This window comes from Falco biarmicus, chromosome 7 (genome assembly GCF_023638135.1).
Source record: "Falco biarmicus isolate bFalBia1 chromosome 7, bFalBia1.pri, whole genome shotgun sequence".
Lineage (NCBI taxonomy): Eukaryota > Metazoa > Chordata > Aves > Falconiformes > Falconidae > Falco > Falco biarmicus.
In genome coordinates this window covers 22,984,323-23,006,429 of record NC_079294.1, presented here as the reverse complement: position 1 = coordinate 23,006,429, position 22,107 = coordinate 22,984,323, and the positions used below count along the sequence as shown (strand labels likewise).

The 22,107-nt window shown below is 42.8% G+C and overlaps 1 protein-coding gene across 6 annotated transcripts in view; it reads left to right on the top strand.

The window, feature by feature from the left end:
• DPF3 (double PHD fingers 3) overlaps positions 1-22,107 on the top strand; it is a 189,791-nt gene that overhangs the window by 82,537 nt on the left and 85,147 nt on the right. For all 6 annotated transcript variants that reach the window (XR_008822952.1, XR_008822951.1, XM_056345707.1 and 3 more), the window contains 2 exons: positions 13,480-13,640; positions 18,818-18,925. Coding sequence is in view for 4 of the 6 variants with exons in the window: in XM_056345706.1 (XP_056201681.1) it covers positions 13,480-13,640; positions 18,818-18,925 (269 nt within the window). In the remaining 2 variants the exon portion in view is untranslated. The remainder of the gene's footprint in view (positions 1-13,479; positions 13,641-18,817; positions 18,926-22,107) is intronic.

Sequence of the window (22,107 nt, the reverse complement as noted above, 5' to 3'; positions counted from 1 at the left end):
AGTCATGGACATTCTCCGAGGCCAAAGTCAGTTGTGTAGGAAAAAGAAAGAGAGATTCCTCTGGATACCTGTCTGAAGTGGCTGCAAGCCTGTTTGAGGCAAATCTATGCTGCAACAGAGATTTTGATGGTCTGTGTGCCCTAACCATCCATTTCTGGACTGATGACAGGGTCCAATGTAGGATGCTATATGACTTTTTACTCCTTGTGTCAGGCCTGATACTTTCTCAGAACTTCATGATGAAGTATTTCCTTATGACTACTGACTGGCTGAAGAGATGTCTCACTATATCCAGAAGAGAAAATAAGAATCCTTCTCCCTGTCCCAGCCATGATACTGGGAATAAATTGGTGCCCCTCAGCTTGTACAGGATGTAATGGAGTCCCTTACACAAAAAGCCGACCTAGGAGGGCCTTGATCAGAGCACAAATTGGAGTATAATTACACTGAGTGTAATATATATTTTAGTAGAGATGGACAAGTTAATCTGAAATGGCTCTGGAGTGAATGACAAAAGCAAAAGCTTCCCTTTGGCCCTGATGTTTCAAGAAGAAAAGCAATTCACATAGTGGAAGAAAGGTGGATTGGGCAGGTAACAGGAAGAGAGCTTAAACAGAGGGCCCTGTGAGTCCCAAAATTTAGTAAAACTAATACTGACTGGCTCTGAGGTCTGCTGCAATGAAACAATAAAACTTACTCTCAGGCAAAAATGCTTCTTACAGTGATGCAAGACCAGCGTTCATCCCTCAGTTCTGGATAATATAACATTACAGGAGGTATTTTAACCTGCTGGCAATATTTTACTGCTTTTGCCCACAAGCTCATCAATGTTTGTGTAGCATTAAGCATTAAAGCTCTTATTTTTATCAACTTCACCAGCCTTTGCTGATGAGGCGCTGGAAGTCTGGGAAGAACCACCTGCTTTTGCTTTGAGAGATGGGATGAAAGGTTAGAGGGGGTGGATGGCGATTGCATGAGCAATGCAGGTCAGGTTACTGGTGGATTCCTCTTGCAAGATAAGTGAGAGCCCTCTGAAAGGTAATTATTGGAAAGCATAAATTCCTGAGATAACCTGTCCAAGAAGAAATACTGACAGGAGCAGAGGCCACGTGTTAAAGGCTAGCCATTACTCCAAGGCAATGGGCTAACTTCTCTTTCTCTTTTTTTCGGTAACGTCTCCTTGCTCTGACAGTTGGGTCCCTCAGTTCTTTTCCTTCAGTTATTTGTCAGTGTTTTCCTGGTCCTGGTTGTTAACCACTCCACTGTGATGCTTATCTCCATTCTGTACTAATTGGGGTGCAGATAAGTGGAGACTTGTTAGTTCCATGTCCATACTCTTGTTTAGTCATTGTCTTTGCTTGTCATTGTCATTTTCACTGCAGTGTTGAGGTAGCTTTTATAGCATGTCTGGAAAAAAGAAAGGTTGCTCTTCTATTTCTTTAACTGATTTTTGTATAGAAGAGCTTCAACTATCTTTCAGGGATGACATAGAGTCAGCTTTGCCTCTGAATGAAGAAAATAGCTGGATTGCAGTTGAAGAAGGAAGTCTTGAAGAGTGAGAAAACAAATTTCAGAGAAAAGATGGAGCAAAACCAGTAAATAAGAAAAGTGCCTTTTCTTTCTCTATGGCTTTGTTATGCAAACTCCCTGTGTCTCATCTGTAATGTAGAGATAACGATATCTACCCAGCTCCTGTTTCCACTGGTTGATTGATTAATGACTCTCATGATCCCTAGATTACACTTTTGTGACCTACAGTTTTAACTGCTGCAGTGTGTTATATCCCAGAAAGAAAATGGAAGTAATGTGTTAGCTCTGGCTAGTTCCAGCTGGGAAAACATGATAAACTGACCTGAACAGGCTTGCCCACATGTACCTGCTTCTAAGACCTCGTTCTAAAAGTGCACTGAAGCATGTGGTGTTTGTTCAGCTGCCACCTCTGTTTAGCAAGATGTTCAGGTATCTGCCTAAATTTGAATGAAGGGGACCTGCACACTCAATGAGGTGCTTTGCTGAACTGGGATCTCATGCTTGGTCACAGGCAGAGTTTCATCATGAGTCTTTGAAGACCTCAGTGAACATACGGGGCCAAAGATGTATCTTGAGATTTGTCCTAGCATGATTGGGATATACCTTAACCAACTGGAGTCTTTAAGAATAGTGAAACTTGCCAAAAGAGTAAGTTGTTTGAGCAGAAGAGAGGGTCTTTATTGTGCAGTGATAATCGCAGCAACACACTTCTACAAGCTCTGCTAATAGCTAAGTGAATTATAAGGCTTTTCTATTTGCTTTAACTGTTCTACAGTAATAACCAGCTCAATCTGACACTTGAGTTAAGGTGGTGCTGAGAACAGGAGGGAAGCCAGAAGAAAAACACGTGCAATAAAAGTTGGTGTATAGGGGATCAACCATGAGATATTTGAGTTTCTGAAAGGCAGTTGTGGCAAATGCTTTTTCTTTACTTTAGTAACGAGTTCCTCTTATATGCTGCATAAGTATCTACAGAAACAAGAGCACAGGTGTTTGAAAGCACTTCTTAGAGTTAAAGCAATGTGTGTATTTACAATGACCGTTTTCTCTGCTCCCTTGGGATGTGCTCCAGGTGCAGAAGATCCTGTGCCTTTGAGTTAGTTCAAGTGTGCTCTCAATACAGAGCATTCTTTATGCTGAAGGAACTGTGAGATGATGTGTTGGAGGACACAGTGCATCTGTTTCACCTCTTCTAACTTTTTTTTGTTCCTTTTTGAGGAGTAGTAGTGATACTTTGGCAGAGGAATGCCTGTAATCTGCCTTGCTTCCATTTGTGGGTAGAACTGGGGTAAGGAGGTGAGAAAAGGAAATCTAATTCACAGTCCTCTTGGGAATTCCCCTATGTAGCATGAGTCAAGTATATCCCTGCTGTATGTCTGCTGAGGTCAGTGGATTTATACAAGTAACAGAACGATTGTTCCTGTGTATTCAAGAGAAATACTAACTCAAGGAAACATAACCTTAATTATCTAGGCTTAAAATGACTTTGTAGAGAACATAAAATATGATTTCCTGTTGTGTTTTGTGCGGTTGATAATTATTGACTGGGTAGAGTAGATTTTTGTGTTTTCTTACGTGTGTATCGTGTTTGTCATACATATCATGATTGAGGAACTGAAAGTGCTACTCCTTCAAGTTTAGTAACTTTATCTTTAAAATATTGGCTATAGCTGGTCTTTTTTTCCAAGGCTGACTTCACAGGCAAAGTAAACTCTAATAATTATGTGGGTTTATTCTAGATCTATGTAACTCTCTGCTTTGCTACCGGTGTGATCATTTTCACATGAGCAAAATGGGTTGTTCCCTGTAGCGGGATTTCCTTTGCAGCAGGAGATACAATGTTCTTACAACAGAGGCAAGTCAGCAGAAAAACGTGAACTCACCAACTCCTTCTAGTTGAAGGACAGGAAGTACCTAAAATATTAATGTAAACAGCGTTCTGCGTGGTGGGGAAGCTTGCCTGCCATTTAGGAACATTTCTACTACTTGCATGTTTATTTCAATCTCTTCTAAATTCTGCCATCTGGATTGAATGGCACTGTGTATTTGTCTACTAAGTAACTGCATAAGGTAGGTGCAGGGGAAATCCCAACCTGGGAACTTTTAAGAGATCTAACAGAGGTCATTCAGACCAAGATCGAGCTGTAGAGCTTGGACAGTTGCGATCCTGACATAGCTAAAAGCATGTAAAATCCTCATGCTCTTTCCTGGGATCTCACTGCCTCTTGAGATCTTATGGAGATACATGGTTTCATGAAAGATGAGATACACAGACATGAAAAGGAATGCTCTTGTCAGCTTAGCTGATGTCATTTGGGCCGATGATGTAACTGTGGTGGCAGGGGAAAAACTCCTTTCATTTGTACATGCTGTGTCTCCTGAGAGGGCTGTGCTGCCTGAGTGACCTAGCTGTCACCACTGCTGGTGTGGACAGGCTTTTTCCCATTGCAAACAAATGAGTGTGCTACCCCAAGCTGGTTGTACTGCTGGAGGCTACCTCTAGTGACAGAAAGGGTTTTGTGAGCTTGCCCTCAGCTCCTTCAGACAATGTCAGTAGGGTTTGCTCAAACAGATCTAATGGCCTTGCCCAAAGTAGATCAGGGAGCACTCACACAGATATTGCTACTGGCGGGAGGTGTGGGAGCAGTAAACTGTAGGAGACAAGCAGTGAAAAGCAGCAGAGTAGGAGGGAACGGGTGATATTTTTAGCCAGCAGAGCTAGAGCTAGGAGAGGATGTCTGTTTATAATCTGAGCATCTTTTAGTGTAGACAGTGCCTAAAGTAAGGCACACAATTTATTAGTGAGGTAAGTGTAGGGTGTTACCCATGTTCTGCAGGGAAACAAAGCTACATAGTCAGTCATGGCAGAGTCATTGTAGAACTCTGGTTTGCTGGCTTCCCAGTGCCAGCTTGGGTGATAAATTACATTTTTTACTATTCTACCTTTCTCCTGGAGGTAGGAATGCAAAAGATAAGTCCGCTGTGGGAGATCAGGGCTGAGAGAGTTGAATGGATAGACTTTGTCTTTGACTACATCTGTCCCCTAAGGCTATGATTGCACTAAGCCAAACAGACTTGTGGTAACCCCAAGCCCCAGCACCTTGAGTTGCTTCTTTAGAAATATATATATATAAATCTCTTGGATGTTGTCATGTCCAATCTAATATTGTTGCTGAAGTTTTTATTAGTTCATTCCTTTAGTAATTGGAGAGAATTTTTGACCTTTTGAGGGAGGTTAGGACCAAGCTGAATTCTGACTGCTGTCTTCAGATACAAAAGAGGGCTAGGTTATTACCTTTCACACCTGTTTTTCATTTAATTGGACGGTGCTGCATCTCTTTAAAACAGAAACCCTGGCCTGAGAAAGAATAGATGGTCTGAGAGATCCCCAAGGAGTCTGCCTCTGAGATTAACCTAATTGGTCACCGTGCTGAGTCTGATAGGGATTGTATGCAATGTTTGTCTCTGGAAACACCTTAGATAGCCTGGCATATGGCATGGAAACTGCTGTTGCTACCTCTCCATGGAAATGGAAGAAAAGAGGAGAAGTAGGTGAAACACCATGGTATGAGTGTTCACAGTCCAGTATACTTCAATGGGACTGAGAAATTAATCTTCTGAAATACCTCATCTAAGTGCACATCATCTTGTACCATACATAGATACTGTTGTATCTAACCAACAACTCTGCATCTGAATAAGATGGCATAGTGATCCCACTTTTTTGGCTTGAGAGCTGGGAACGTTGCTGCAGGTCTTGCACAAGGTTATGCACAGCTGCAGGAAGAGGAATGCCTTCAGCTATGGTCCTTCTTCCTGTGCAAAGGTGGCAGCAGCTCTTGACCCTGAAAGCCACATTTGGCCTGCGGGCTGCTGTCAGTGAAATACCCTGATGTACCACACTCTTCTTGGCAGTATTAACTTGTGCTCTGTCTCTTTTCTTTACATGGAAGTGCTGGCAGAGCTCTCGTACTTCCGCAGTACTCGTGAGGATGGGGCTAATCAGATCCATTTTCCCCAAATTGTAAGCTATGCCTACCTTTTGTCATTTTTCTTCAGAGACAGATTTTTTGCATGAGATGATACCTGTAGTTTCACGCGGGATTAAATTACAGTCTAAGACTGTTTCCAGAGTAGTGAATTTAGCTCACTCTATGAGGCCGGGTTCTCTGTTATGATTCAGCATCACACCATGATTCATGCAGTGAGAAGCCTGTCGATTCTGGCCACAAATAGCTGTAGGGATTTCCAACCCACCAGGGGAAGTCTGCTGATGAATACCTGGCAAAAGGGGATTCCTTTGTCCTTCTACACGTAAGGGATGGACTAATGCTGGGTGCTGAGAGGAGGGTGCTGGAAAATCTCACATTGCCCTTTCACTGAGGTAGGATTCAACCTAGACTCGTAGCTCAGGACATCTCCTTGGCTGCACTGCTGTAATGTCTGGGCTGTGCCAGTGCTGACTCAGGAACTTGTCATCAGCTCTCTGATGGCTCCTACCTCTTGCACCACATACAGTCTATGTATGCACCTGGCACAATATTCTTGAGAAAGTGCTTGAAAGCTTGTCTGTTTTGACCTGACTGTATGAGTTCTTCCAATGAAAGGCATTAACTCTCCTTGCAATCCTTTCCTTTCATTTACCCTTCGATCATTGCTGCTCCAGCAACACTGTCTCTGCTTGCAGCTGTATACTGCTTTGTGAGCTGATTTGTGTACTCTGTCTACTACTGAAACAGTTCTGCTAGCTGTTTTTTCCTCTGATTTCCATGCTGGGGAAAGTTATACAGGCCAATTTTTGTCTGTCAGGTGAGATTATTCAGTACGTATAGAAATTAAATAGATATCTCAATGACTAGCTCTTGGAGAGTCTAGGATAGACATATGTTTGTGGGTCCTTACAAAGCCGCCAAGTTTATGTTAAAAAAACTGAAAGCCCAGAAAGTCTGAGTCATTCTGCAGCACATCTGGAAATCCTGTTTTGCCTTTGCTCACATTCACACCCCTTACATCATTAGAAGATGTTGTGCAGGGACAGACGCAACTGACCATTGTGAGAAAACTGAATCTGCACATTCCTGCACTTTCTGGCTTGCTCTCAGGGTTTGTGATAGGATTTTGAGCGATCTGTTATGCTTCACCTAACATCAGGAAAGCCATTCTCTATTTCTGTTGAGTCTTTGTATCCTACTTCTCTGCAGTTGCAAAGGGTGCATGATTGTAGCATGTAGGAGCTGCTGATAGACTAGAATTCTAGATAATACAGCCAAAGGAGGGGCCCAGCCAGTCTTTTGTTGTTTAATGCTTAACAGTGGTCTGATACTCTTGAATATGTTGTATTTTCTTTTGGTTGGATCTTTTGATATGTGTTGTGTTGGCATCTTGCAATGTAATGTGAGGATGAGCAGAGCAGAATATTTCTTCCAGGAGGATGCTCTGGAGCTGGGGGTCTGCTGTCCAAAGACGCTACAGGAGTCTGGTGATACTGGGCTTGGTTAAGCACAGGTTTCCAGTAGCATCTGGTGTTCTGGGTCTAGAAAGGAGAAACAGCTGTTCAAGTGAACTTAGCCTGCTGTGCCCTTTGTGAAAACCAGTGGTGTTCCAAAGTGCATAAAGAAAAGACAGGAGGGCAGTATGTGGACTACTGATCTCTTTGGCTTGCTTTGCAGTAGGGTAGGTACCACAGTTTTTCAACTAGCTCTGTCTTTGTTGCTTATCTAGTCTAAGGTAGACAGTCATAGTAGGCCAGCCCTGATGTGGAAAACACACATAAGCACGGCCAGACCACTGCTTGAGAAGAGAATTATGCTGATTGGGTGGGGAGAGGGGGAGAGAGAGAGATGAAGGCCTTTTTGATGTTAATGTCTGTTAGATTGTCCACATTAGTGTCTGTCTTTGAATCATAAAAATTATTAGCTCATAGTTTGTAACATTTCCCACTTCCAGCCAGCCTCACTTACTATCTCTTCTGACTTAAGCCTCTGACAGCCATGCTACCCTTGCTTTCAACACTGAGAGACTTGGGAGAGTGCTGTCTGTGTGAGGGAGGAATAGATACATAAAGCTGCATGTCATCAATGTAATGGCTGGCATTGCTGCCCATGTACCTCATCATATTCCCTGGAGGTTTTTCATAGCTATTAAACAGAAGTGGTGGAAGAATTGAACCATGTGGCATTCTTCATGTCAAGGCTCATGGTGAGAGGAGGATCAGCTGCCTGTCAGGGGCCTTCTGGGGTCTGCTGGAAAGGAATGAGTGTAGCCAGCTCAGTGCAGTTCTCTCAGCACTTGCCAAGACACGCAGTTGGTAAAGCTGTACCTCTTGGTCTGCATTGTCACAGGCAGCTGATAGCTCAGGTAGCATCTGCATGATTTCTTAGTCTCTGTCCATCTTTGTGAGAGGGCCTGAGACACCATCGGTGCTTCGTTTCCAGACTTACTCATGAAAGTTTCCAAAAGAAGAATGCAAAGTATTTTCTGAAGCTGCATTGCATCACTTGTTTCCCACCACTTCTCAGATCTTGTCCAGTTTGAAACTGGATGGCAGTGCTGCTGAAGAACAATTTCTGATTTAAAATGTCTTTTTCAGTTGTGCTCAGTGTTCCTCACCATATGAAATGATCTAAAATACAAGACTAGAGGATAAAAGTATATTAAATGAAAACTCCATGATCTTGAGGAGAGCAAATCCCGCATTTTTCATCATGGCTGGGGACCATTGCAAACTGCAGAAGGAAAAATCCTTTGCTTTCTGTTGCATGATCAGTCATTTCTTTCTGTGCTATCAGCTTTTTACTTGCCTAGTCATGTACTGAGCATGGTTTTAGAGGAAAATGACTAGAAAGGGGCCTGGCCTCAGGAACTGGAGACAATCTGGATTCATACTCAAAGGATCTGGTGGAAATTTAAGAGCTACACTTAAGGAGGACTGGTTCTTCGTTATGCAAGTTTTCCAGGGGTCATGTGGACCTGTAGTCATGGTTGAGCTTGGCTGGTTATATGTTTTCAGTGAGTGCTCTCCTTCTGTGGATCCTAACCTGTAATGTGATAGGCACTGCAGGAGGGGTGTGCTAGGTTCTGCCCATTTTGTAGCTTTTGTAAAAAGTGTAGCACACTCAAATAGTTGGGACTTTGCAGGATGGACTGGAAAGTAATGGTGGAGAGCTGCTCCGCTGCTTTCAGGGCCCATCAGTATCCCTTGTCAGCAGAGAAATGAACGTCCTGCAGCAGCTGGTGTGAAGCCAGGCGCTTGCTTGGTCCTTGTTGCTAACTTACCCTTGTAAGCCAGGCCGGCTCTTGTTGTTTTTTTTTCATTTAAGGCATGCCTAGACGGAGGAGTCATGGCACTAGGTACTGCACAGAAACGTAGAAAGTCGGAGTCTGCTCAGAAATCTTATGGTCTAGTTAGAGCAGGCAGGCAAAGGTTGAGAGAAGGGAAGAGTTGTTCTTCGCTGACTTTGTTATTAGCTGTTCTGATTCCATGATAGAAAACCTCAGCTTCTTAATGCTTAAAGAACAGAGACCTCATGAAAGTTACAGGCTCTGATCCTCCATCCTGGTGCATGCTCTCATGCCAGTGACTACCTGCAAGGCTGCATAGAATTGCACTGGCCTCACCTCGCTGTCCCAGGCCTCATGGGGCTGGCGGTGCTTTCACAGTGCTCACCTCCCCGTTCACATTCATGCTGTGCTTTTGCTGCTTCAAGACTGCTGTTTAATTTCAGTCCCACCCAAAAAAGAAGTCACCAAAAAAGAGTCCCTAACTCCTACTAGATGTATACTCCTCCTATACAGCCTTGCATAAGATTATACTATCACAGGTTGTTCCTTTCCAAGCCAGGAAACTTTTATTATAGTCAGCCAGAACCAGGTTATTTTAGTGTCCTCGGGCTGGAATGTAGATGAAAAGCCTGTGTGTATGCCAGCAGTATTACCGGCCTGCCTGTCCCAAGCATCTGGGATTTCACCTGGGCCTTGCACTGAGGGGCCATGTGCTTTTCACAGTGTGCTGACAATTTTATTCTGTATTTCTAGTTGTGTTCCTTTCAGTATGATTTGCCTTCCTTGGCCAGCAGTTGTTCATGTCTGCTCCTTGAATTTTTTTCCCCAGCATCTTTGAAATCTACACATATGCTGATGATTTTGTGTCATTAATATCAATCTAGACAAGTCTGTGTGACCTTTCACTCCTGTGTCCAAGGGGAAGAATCGACCCTTGCAGTCACTCACAGTGCAACACTGACTCATACATACTTTTCATAAAAATAATGCAGAAATTCCCCATAGTTTTAACAGATATTTTTTCAGATGAAGTGTAAGTCTTCCATAGCAACAGAGCTTGGGAAAAGTATGAAGCATGTAACATCAGATAATTAATATTTCTGAGATATGATACACTTTTTGCTATTAATGTTGTCCATTTGGTTTTTTTTTTTGCTTCCTGTATCTCACTTGCTCAAACTCAGCCAATCTGTTTGAGTTTCATTTGAGCTCATGTGCTCTCCCGTCTTATTCCCACCCTTCTCTGTTGTCCAGCTCCACTTGTAAACCTCCTGGGAGGTGGCTGGGATTTGTCCCACCTCCATGACTCTACAGTGATGAGCACCATAGGACCGTAGTTTCAATTTTTTGCCCTGATTCTAATAATTCTTTCTGGTTTTCCTGCATAAGACAAAATATGCTCCATTTAGATATGTAGCACTGAAAACAAAGAAAAAAATATCTTTAATTTTAAAGTTCCTTAAAAAACAAACCTAACTGAAATTTGGAATGAGTCAGTCACTCCAGTGAAGACTAATCGTAAAACAAAACTACCAACCACACGAAAGTAATTGCAGAGAAGCTGTTTTCCACTGAGATATGACTGTCATAAGGAAATATTGTTTCTTTACTTTCCCATATTTGATTATTTGGCACTTTTTAAAAATTCCATTTATAATTAAAGTCAGGGCAAGTCCTCAAGGCCCCAGTATCTGAATACCTTTCCAGTGAATACTTAGGAACTGTGTTTTTTGATTGTGCTTACTGTAGTGCAGCCAAGGCAAGCATTCTTAACGTATGGAGGTGACTAAATGCTTCTCCTAAATTATTATTTTTCTTTAAGGCAAAAGGTGCATATTTAAAATCTTTAAAATAAATGTGATGAAACAACTAGACTACAAGACTGTGTCAAGAGTGAGTGTGACCCATTAACTTGGTACCTTTCTGCCATTAGGATCTCAAAACTCCTTCCCTCCCCGTTAGAACTATCTGAAATTTAATCTTGCACCCTACCTGACGATGTAGTTTAAAGCCAAATGTTTAACATTCTAAGATTTATAGGTTTTTTTCAGTCTTAGAAGAAGGTGGAAGCTGAGGTCATCTCCAGCCAGATCTTATTGGTTTTTTAATACGGATGCTTTGTGCTGTGCATATTCTCATGACTGGATTAATTTTTGGCATAAAGAATACCTATGTGGTGGTGGCAGTTTGTTGTCACACAGCTGTGCTCTTCCCAAAAACTCCTTGGAGTTAGTGAGCATCCTGGCTTAATACAGGGGGAATCTGACATAGCTCTGTGGAAGCTGAAGTGTTTGTGGAAAGAGCTGTTATTCTTTGATCAACTGGAGTCTCCTTGTTACTGACTTTGATTACACAAGTGTACAACTTTAATTACAGCTTTTAATAAGCTTTCATTTCTTCCTAGTCACATTCTTTGTATAGCAGTGCAGCTTATCTTTTCCTTTCTTCTCTGCTCCCCTTCCCTCCCCCTCTGCCTTTCTGTGGAAAAAGGGGTTTGAGGTCATTGAGGGGGATTCAGTGTCTGGAGGGATCCCACTGTGCATACTCTGCCCATGGCTCTGCCCTCTGCTCACTGGTACAGTCCAGAGAGCGCTCTCCTTCAGCTGCCCTGCAAAGATACCCCACACTGGCTGCTGCCCAGGAGCTGGTAGTCGGTGGAGCTGGGAGGACAGGGCTGTGAGGCACCACATTCACATAGATGTTCACTGCTGCATTAAACCACTGAACAATCCTTAGAAGGTCTGTAGCCAAAGGATGTACTGCCTCCTGTGTGTTCCTGCTTGTGAAGGACTACACCCTTCTCTTCCTTGGGGATGCTCTGAAATGCGGCAGCTGAATTCAGAGTGGCAGAGGGCAGCAGGAAGCTGGTGGGCTTCAGCAACCAGCCACAGTGCTTGTTCCACATCCAGGGGCTCAGCCTGCTCATTAGAGAAAGTACGTGGTGGAAGCTTCATGAGAGATTTATGAACCTGTAATTGTAAATATTTGAGATACGGCTTTAAAAAAGCATAAGGAAATGCTTTTTTCACATGAATCATATTTCACCTGTGGAACTCATCGCCCCACAATGTTTTAGAGATGAAAAAAATCAGTAAGTTGAAGAGTTGGTTGGTTAAATTCATGGAAGAAAGCTTCATCGAAGTATATTAAACATAATATCCCCACCATTGGGTAACCTGAGACTGAGGGAAATTTGGTTCTGATCATCAGAAATGAGAAGGGGGACTAAAGGTGCTTCCCTTTGTATTTGCCCTGCTCTTGTATTCTTCCCTGAGCTTCTGCTGCTGGCCTCTGTCAGCGAGAGGATATTGGGCTGGTAGAGCTCAGGGGGAAAGAGTATGGCTCCTGTGGAAGTCATAAGGTACAATAGACGAGTGACTTAAAAGATGTGAGTCAGAAAAAAGATACAGATGGTAAACCAGAGCAATTTTCACCAATTTGACATTCAGAGGTGTGCAAAAGTAGTATACTTTTAAATTGCCAGTTGTGCCTATGGAAGAGGGTAGTGGGGAAAACAACTAATGGAACAGGAAAGGGAGCCTCTTTTATCTCTGTGCATGCATCCCTTCGGCTCTGTTGCTGTGCATGCTATACCCTTTTTGCACACTAATGAATAGCAGAGTCAGAGCAAGTTATGCTATATATCACTCTATTTTCTAATGAACTTACCCCTAATGGGTAGCTTTCCTAGCTATTCATGTCACGACTGAATTTCACCTTGACAATAGATCAAGAACGAGGTTCAGCAGTGTGGCCCACCTACTTCGCAATGCTCCAGCATGACAGCTGCTTTGTGTCCTCAGGGTAGCTTTACTTTGATGCTTTTCCCTGTTTAGAAAAATTTGGAGGGAGGATTTTGATAATTTCCAGCCAGCAGAGTTTTAAAACCTTTCTCAAAGGAAGATGAAGATTCTACAGAAATTTTGAACAAATAGTTATTTATGAAAGAAATTACATTATCTTTAGAACTGTTCCTCCCATTGGGCTCCAGAGGAAAGCAGCATTTGCCATGCTGGATCTTACCAGTGGCTGTTCTAACCTGCTGCTGGTGGTGCCTCCAGCTTGACTATGGAATACTCTAGAAGGGTTACGATAAAATGTCTAGCCTGACCATTGCAGACATGGCCCTAGTTGTTAAGAGGCGTGTTTTCATGCCTCGGAAGCACACAATATGAGGACTATGTCCTTTGCTATTATGGGCTCTTTGACACCAGAAATGCTGGAATGAAGTTCTGAACTTGGCTGACTTTCTAGTTCCTCAGAAGGTGCTGCAGAGTTGCAACATAGGAATACAAACATAGGATTGAAATGACTGATTTGCTAAATTGGCTGAACGAACTACGAGGGCAGAGAAACAATAGAATGAGTTCACCGTGGTGTACATGTTGCCTGACCCAGGGTCGTGGGCCACTGTGGTTGCATCATTTGCTCATTCAGTAGCTATGCCACTACTGAAAAGATCTGTGTTCACTTTCTGAGGCTCTGATCTTTTGGTGGCACTTTCTGCATGATCTACTTCAGCAGTGTCTTGTGTCAGCAAGCTTTGCATGTGTTCAGGGAAAGTTTTTCTGCTTGTCCAATTTTAAACCAAATTATGTCCTTTTTTCTTAGTCTTGTCTGAGGGGGCAGTGCAATTTTTCTTACTCTCTGCCCTGTCTCTTTTGGCAGACTCGGGGATCAGTTCTATAAAGAAGCAATTGAGCACTGTCGCAGCTACAACTCTCGACTGTGTGCTGAGCGAAGTGTCCGCCTTCCCTTCCTGGATTCACAAACTGGGGTAGCTCAGAACAACTGCTACATCTGGATGGAGAAGAGGCACAGGGGACCAGGTTGGTAGTGTTGTGTCTGTGTATGCATGTGCATGTATGGAGGGCTGGCCACTGAGCCCTCATGGGGTTTAATTAATAGGAGCTCAAACCTGCTACAGGCCACACAGAAGAGAAGCTGCCTAAACCTCTGTGCCTGCAGGGGATTTCCTTTGGTAACTGCAGAGAGCTCATCCTAATTATTCTCTCTGTACCCAAAGAAGTGCCTGACATGGTAGTTTCTGAGGCCACGTCATTGTAGCTCTTCTAATGCTATTGATCCCAGTCTGTAGCAGAAGACACAATGCTCTGCTCTAAGCAGGACTGGAATTATCTTCAGGGTGGAGAGGTGGAGGTAGGAGTTTCTCAGATGATTGCTGAAAATAAGGAGTTATATTGGTAAGGATATAAAGCCAAGATAAAATATTGCATTCCAGTTATTAGAATAAATGCCGTTCTGATGGTTAGAAATATACCTATGACTCCTGGTTCTGCTTTGGGCAAGTTACTTTGGTATCAGTTCTGGAGCTGGAGTTTCCTCAGATGCAGAAAGAAGTTTGGTATATGTCCTTAAAGAGCTTTAGCTAATGCCTGTTCTGAAGCTCAAGGGAAAAGAACACTGTTATTTTTGTAGACTTTGGTCAGTCTTTCCCTTTGTTAGAGTAAATCCGTCTGAAATCTTGAAAGGCAAAGGACAGTCACCAGTTCAAAGACTGGAGGTGTTACTCAGACAGAAGTCCTTCTGAACCCCAGGGGGAATTTTGCTAGAGTATGGCTCAGTATCTGACCCACCGTTAGCTCAGGGAACAGATTTTTTGACAGAACCAAACTGGGTTTCAATTATTTGTTTTTTCAGTGCAGACCAGAGAACCCAGGCAGGGAGAGGGCTAGGTTGCATGGGCACCAGAAGCGCAACATGCACACGTGTGCATATACACATGCCAGTTCCTGTAAATCATACTGAAAAAAACTCAAAACCTCCAGATCTGGAATTATGGGAAGGTGCAGCCTGCTGTTGCCTCCCCCACTGGCCAGTTTGCAGGAGGTGGAGTGGGAAGAGCGCATAGGATACTTCCCTCCTCTCCTGGGGCTAAGAAAGCAGTTGTCACTTCTGAAGAGTGCTTAGCTGAAGCTTTCCCTTTCCTAGGATACACTGAGGGAAGTATCCTTGCACTGTTCCTATTAGTAAAATATCCAAAGTAGATTTAGTATTGTCTTGCAGTACTATCAGAAAACTTTCTATAGTGAAATGCAGCCACTTCTGGTGCAGGAAACAGGTGTTTCACCAATGTTAAAAATACCCTGAGAAAGTTTCAGCTGCCAAAAACTACTGGGGTAATCTGGGATAGCTGAATGTGGTTTACAAGCTGGGAGTTGTATGAGGTTCTGGGCTAACCCTTCTTTTGTAGGTTGCTTCATGACCACAGTTGGGTTTTTGTTTTAGCTGACAATTCCCTGTTCCTAAGAGATTATGCTTTGGAAAAACTAGGGGTGTTTGTGTTTTTGTGGTTTTTTTTTTTTTTATGTGTGTTTTTTGTTGTTGTTGGTTTTGGTTTTGTTGTTGTTTTTTTTTCTAATACCCAAGGCATTTCTGTTCTTGTAACATCTGGTTATGAGTAAGGTGCTGCTATTTTCATCCTTTTTGAATGCAATTATAAGCAGGTATACATCCACTATGTTAACAAGTAATATTTTGGCAAGAGCTACAAAGATAGACATACATAGTCTTGTATAGTCTCATTGGTGCCTCTGCACTTACAGAAGAAATCATCTTAACAGTGTTACATCATCACACCAGGAACCAAGAGGTCTTAACACTTTGTCTTTCTCAGCCACAAGCTTTCTCAAGCAAATTCACTGTGTAAATCTTTCTGTCCTCACATCTGATAGTGAACTGTTCACCAGCTTATCCTGCAAAAAGGGATCAGTCGGTGGCATTTCTCCTGGAGGTCTGCAGTGGAGACTAATGGTGGCACATTCTTCATGGAGAATCTTAAGTGAAACAAGCCTGCATCTGCATTGGCCACCATGTCTGATGCCTTTGTTATTTTGAATTAGAATAATCAGTGCGAAATGAAGCAGCCCTCCTCCCCCATTTTTGCTCTCCCCTTTCTTGATTTTTATTAGCCCGTTAGTGCTCCCTTGGGTGTCTTTGCATCATCTCTTTCTTGTAGTATTATGATGGGTCAAAGCATCCCTCTAGAGTTTTAGCATGTTTGTTTTCAGGCTGTACACAATGCACTTATGCCTATACTGAAGGGCTCTGAAAATTCGCTACCAGGCACCCTGGTATCTGTCTTGTGTGCTGTGTTCACTGCCATTTACTATCGCTAACCTGAAAAACTCTATAAAGACAAATGGCAAAGCTCCAGGACCTCTTTTCACTTACAGAGAGCCTGAAAAACAGAGAGGAGAGTCAAGATCTCAGCACATTAACCTGGTTTCTTCCTGTCGTCTTTGTTAAAGGAGTCAGAAAACTGCATCTCATGATAAACAGTTCAGGGTTAATTTCACACAATACTGCACATAACTCCCTCCTTTTCCCCTCCTCCCCTGGCCTTTCACACTAGCTTTGAGTTATGACTCTCCTACACTAATGAGATAAACAACATAACTCACTGCAGGTTCTGCTACTTCCTCTATGAGCAAATGGTTGGAACCTTCTCTGGTTGCCCTGTAAGGCACCAGAGGGAGAGACAACTGAGCCAGGACTGGAGACGGTGAGAGTGGTACATGCGTTATTTCCATAGGCACTGCAAGATAAACTGTGGAGGGGCTAGATACAAAGCTTTCAGAACGGACCCTTTCTTGTTGCCCCTCCTTTGTGTAAACAATCAAAGATCCACAGTCCATGTGAGCCAGCACAGTGGCAGATGCGGATCAGGGTGGAGAACTGAAGGTAGCATTTTATGCATTTGGATCAAGTGGAGGTCTGATATAATGTAAGTTCATTGAATGGCTGTGTATTAATGAGCAAGAGTATGGTGAATAGGAACAGAGAGCTTACCTCAAAGGGTGCAGAGATGGACGTTGGATCATCCATCTCTTAGTGATCTATCTGCCACCTGGAGTGGGCTGTAGGTCCTCTAGGGAAGAGGCTTTCCCACCTCTGCCTTTTCAAGGATACCTGCTTTGTTTCTTGTTGGGCTTTCAGCATGTTTGGCTGGCTTTCACTGTCCTGGCTGAATGCAGAACTGCTATTCCATGTAAGAGTGCTCAATAATTGAACCCACATTAACAGATACTTCCCCAAAGTTGCAGTAGATCCTTGCTCCTCTCTGTCTGGGACAAATGCTCAAAGCTGTGGTGCTTATTTCATTCAAATGACTCCTCTCTGGAGGCCTGTACAATGGAGGGCAGATTCTCTCTCCTATTGCTTTGGTCTAGCAACTGCCATTTCAACGTTGTGAGCAAGTTCTTGCACAGGACCTGCTGTGAAAGGGTGAGGCTTCTCGCCTCCACCTCTTTAATGACCCACATCAGTGCCAGACATAATCAACCTCATCATAATAGCAATTGTTTGCAGTGGTTAATGTTTGCAAAGTGCCATGAAGAAGTGTGTCTGAACACTGTAGAAGTGCTAGTTATTCACATTTTTATTCCCAAACCAGTCCTAAGTGCCCTGCTCAGAAATGTGTCCTTGGGTGGGCATAATGCCCAGCAAACTGTGCAGCAATGAAAGAAGGGCGTGAAAAGCTCCAGTTCAGTAGCATTCTGTGCCCTGGTACAGCCAGGATTTCTGCAAATACCCCATCACTCAGCCATACCCAGGCAGTGTGCTGTAGATGCTCTGTTTACGCACCAAGGCCTTGGAAGTAGGTGGAAAGTACTGGGATCTGAAATGGCTTTCCCAACAGTTGAAATACTTCATACAAGGAACTTAGGCTTCACTTGGAGAATTTGATTAGCCCATTTCCTTGAGGCGAATAATTTTGTTGTGCTGTCCCCATCCATCCCGTTGTCCGTCGTCCGTCCCCCCCTGGCCCAAATAACAGGATATTGTTGTTTTCATTATCCTCATTTGATTCTGTGAGTTAGTTTTGTTCCCAAGCTGGTACACACTCCTGGCTGCTTCAGAAGGGATGAGAGAGCTCTTGGGCCATGCTGCTGCCCTTGAGCTCTTCTGCTTTACTGGCACTTTCTTGATGTTGTCCAGCTGTGCACTGTTGGTACAGTTTCAGCTCAGGTAACACCTCTCCTGTCCTCCCTTTTATGTGGCCTTACTTGTTTTCTAAGGGCAATGAGTCTGGAATTGCAGTCATACTCTGTGGTCCCTTCAAGACTAACAGCAACAGCTGAAGGACAGAAGAGTCAAAGCAGAGCTGGTGGACAGAGAAGGCAGGGGAAGCAGGGTAAAGAATGAAATTCCTCCAACTTTTCTGTGTCTTTCTGGGTATTTCTCTGTGTCATGAGTATCTGAGGCAGTTGAGGATACTTTGAAGCACTTGGCAGTGTGCTTCTCTGCCCCCAGTAGCAACAAATTCATGAAGCCCTGCTGTGTTCTGAATAAAAGAGAGCAAAGCATAGCTTGAACGTTGACTAAGGGATGTCTGTCAGGAGAGCCAGGGCAGCTCAGAAGCCAGCCATGCCAAATGTGATTCAATGGAGCATGCAGTCCTATAAATATTACTACTGTATCTCCTCCCTCACTCAGGATGTTGGCATGTGGAGGTAATAACCAAAATGAAGATTCTGACTTCAAACATACGTCCAGAATTTAAGCAAAAATACCAAGTCCAAATAGGCAGACCTCATGGATCTTTGTTTGTTCCCACTTGAAAGACACAAATTTCCTGAGCTACTTGGTTTGGCCTTAGGATTTGCATGTTGGAACTTCACCTGTTCTCTCCCAAGGGGCTTTCGCTGCCTGTGGAGGAGGCATCACCCCTGTGGCCCAGGAGAGTCTGAAATTCTATTTACCCTGAAGAAATCAGAAATTATTTATGTGCTGCTCTGGTTTCAGTGAGCTGAGTGAAGTGTCTAAGTGAGACCTAGATTCTCTGTAGGCCTGATCCCAAGAGGTGCTGAGGGAGCCTCAGGAGCACTGAATGCCTTGAATGCATAGTTCTGTCTCATGATTTGCAGGATTGAATCCTCCAACAAGGAGATGCTGGAAGGGCAAGAACAAAGACGCTAGAGAAAGTGCTTGTGGTTTACAAACTGAGATGTGATTATATTTATTTTTTGCCTTTAATCTTCAGGCCTGGCCCCAGGTCAGCTGTACACGTACCCAGCACGCTGCTGGCGCAAAAAGAGGCGTTTGCATCCCCCTGAGGATTCCAGGCTGAAGCTGCTGGAAATTAAACCTGGTAAGTATTTGTTTGCCCCTCTCTCTCTCTGTCTCTCTCTGTCTGTCTCTCTCTCTCTCTCCCCTGTGCTGAAGAGCAGCTGGCAGTGATGCAAACCTGGCATTTAGACCTTGGACTTTATCTTTGCCCCTCTTCAACCATTTCTCTTTGCATCTGTTGCATCTTACTCAATTTGCTGTAACAATAACCACCAAACCCTCTGCATGCAATTCATCCCTTACAGAAATGTGTACAACTTGTATTGAATGCAATGGGAGCTGAATTTAGCTTCTGTAGGGTTGAATCCTGGCCTCTATTAGAAAATTCATAAGGATGTAAAGGATCAATGTATTACTAATTATTTCCTCAGTTTGTTATTAATACAAAATCTCACTCTGACATCTGCTGCCTAATCTTTGTGAAAAAGATGGCTGTGTGTGTGGAACAGTACACTGATAAGATTTTTCATAATGGGACTAGGGACCAGGGGTGTGACCAGATTACAAACAGCAAATAATAAAAATTAGTGAGCATATGACACATTTGTATATGAGTGTATGCCTGTATGTATACCTTAGTCCATTATTCTTTCACTCTTATTGTCCTTGGTACTCTTCCTCCACAATTAAACTATGTGAAATGAGTCTGGATGCTGAATGAGGGACTGTAAAGCAGATGTGGAGGAGCTACAGCGGTGTCAGGTAGAGCACACTGTTATGCATTCTTCCCTGCAGTTAGTAATAAAGGCTTGTGGTCTTTGGGTCAGCTATTATGAGAAAGAGGGAATACACATACTCACAGCTGTATGTGGTTTTTAAGAGGCGAGACACTGCCAGTATAAAAAGTACAGGAGAAAACCCCAAAATGTAAATTAAGAATAGTTAAAAAACCTGTTTGACAGAAGAAGGCGTCTGGGAACTGAGCTATGCTCAGCAATACTGATGACTTTGCTTCTATGCAGTAGTTGGCAAAGAGAGAGAGGAAGGGGCGATAGACACGAGTTCTAAACCCAGTAAAATCAGAGGCAAAATTTATGTTGTTTTTGGTAGAAATGGTTTTTGAAGGCTCCCTACCTTCAGTGTAGGAGATGTCAGCAGACAGTTGGACAAGAGGAAGAAATGCCTGTAACCACTCACTTGAGGTTCAAACCAAGGACAAAATCTCAGCCAGCAAATAGAACCAGACCTCACAGCAGAGCCGCTGCTGTGCGGAAAGAACTGGTGGAATCAGTCAGGTGCACTGATGGGAATGAGAGTGGACTGTAGGAAGGGGATGATGGCCCATAACAATGTCTGTCTCAGACTTTGTGGTGATACAAACACTGCTGTGCCTTGGTAATTTTAGTAAGGTAAAGTAGTAGTGTAGAGTTTGACTCTTCTTTGTTTGCATTATGCTTCTCTGCTGTACTCACTGAATGCCAAATTAGTGCATCCTACATGCCACAGGGCATGAAAGGCAATTACTACAAAGTTATCAGATAAAGAGACCTCAGCATGTCTGCCTCTGTGTTGTTTTCCCTGCCATAAACATCTCTTCCGCATCTCAGGAGTGCTACTTTTGTTGCATTGCCAGTGGCAGCCAAATAAGGCAAGTTATATTGCTCTGCCATTTAAATCTATTTTCCAATCAATTTCTATCTAGTGATTAACTTTCCTTATCAGTTACACCACAAAATAATTTCACTCCATCTGTGCATATCCAGAATAGATTCACTAGCCAAAAATGGGATTTTTCCCTTCTCTGATTTGAAAGTATAAAGCCTATGGAAAACGTTGGCTCTCCATTTAAAGGTAGCTTTTGACAATTCAAGAAAAAGTGTAATTTATTTTCAACATAAACAGCAGAAATACTGTACGTTTTGGAGGGGGACACTATAATAAAACCTAATGCTGAACCTAGGAAGCTACCTTATACTGACTGATGCCTTTATTCCTCAGTTAAACGTTAGACGACTGTGTGAGTTGAAGATGTGGCAATTTAAGATGCCCTAAAAAACACAGAGATGACAACTGTAGGACATCTAAAATAAATTTGGAAGAAATCTAATCTAAATGTTCCATAGTTTCATTCCACTTAGGGCTTGGATGTCCTAGTCATGGCTTAGAGGTGTTCTCAGCAGCTGGAGAGTACTTGTGCTCAGTTAATGTGCGAGTATATAGGATTTTTATATTGTAGGCTGTTGAGCTGGTTATATGTTATATGCAAGCAATGCAATTCTACAACATCACATTAGTGCTAAACCTTAGTTTTATTATGTTTTACATTTGTTAACTGTTTAGAAGTACTTCTCATAAGACTACCACTGTAACAAACACAGAAGGGGATCTTAGCATTAGAAGCTACCAATCCATCAGTCAGTGGGATCGGCACCAGGGGTGTGAATACTTGCTTGGATTCCAGCTGGGCTTTTGGATCATTGTAGTGGTAAGCTGTATCCAAAAGACCAAAACTTCTGCACAATTCAGGAGATACTGAAACAAAAATCCTAGGTTTATGTAAGTCATTGCTGGTCATGAGCTGGTCAGTAAGTAGAATAAAACTACTGTCTTGCTAGCAGTTCAAGGGTATAATAAATCATTTACTAATAATACAGTATTTATAGTTACAGCCTACTTTTGCAGCGTTGGTACCTTGTAGGTTTAGGTAGTACATGACACAACTCGGTGAGTGAGAGTTTCGTATTTGGTAATACAAAAACCTAATGAAGAAGAAAATCATGCTCCAACAGTCTCCTTTTTGTAAAATGAAAATGCACTGAAATGTTTTTCTTGGGGTCAATTGCTGCTTGCCTCTTAATAGAACATGGTGCCTTTATTGCCCTGGTCTGTTGCTTTTATTTGGTTTAAAGTGGGAATGTTTGGTTTTAAGAGTAGTTACAGCAAAGTTGTAAAGATCAGAACACTGTAATAGGTGTTGCTGATGCAGACTTTAGATGTATATTTTCCTCTGCCACTGTACTCAAAGTTACGTGCATGGATTGCCCTGGTAAAGTTGTTTGCTCAAGGATCTGGCAATGTTCTTATTAATACTATTTCTAAGCATCCTCCATCCTATCCAATAGCCTATCCAATGTGGTAGAAATAAAGTATTGCCAAAACTTACTTGTGATAATTGCTTCAGTCAATATTATTACCAAACCTTTAGGAATTACACTAAGTATTCCTGACATTTACCTTCATGTGGGCTGGCCTTCATCTTCTAGT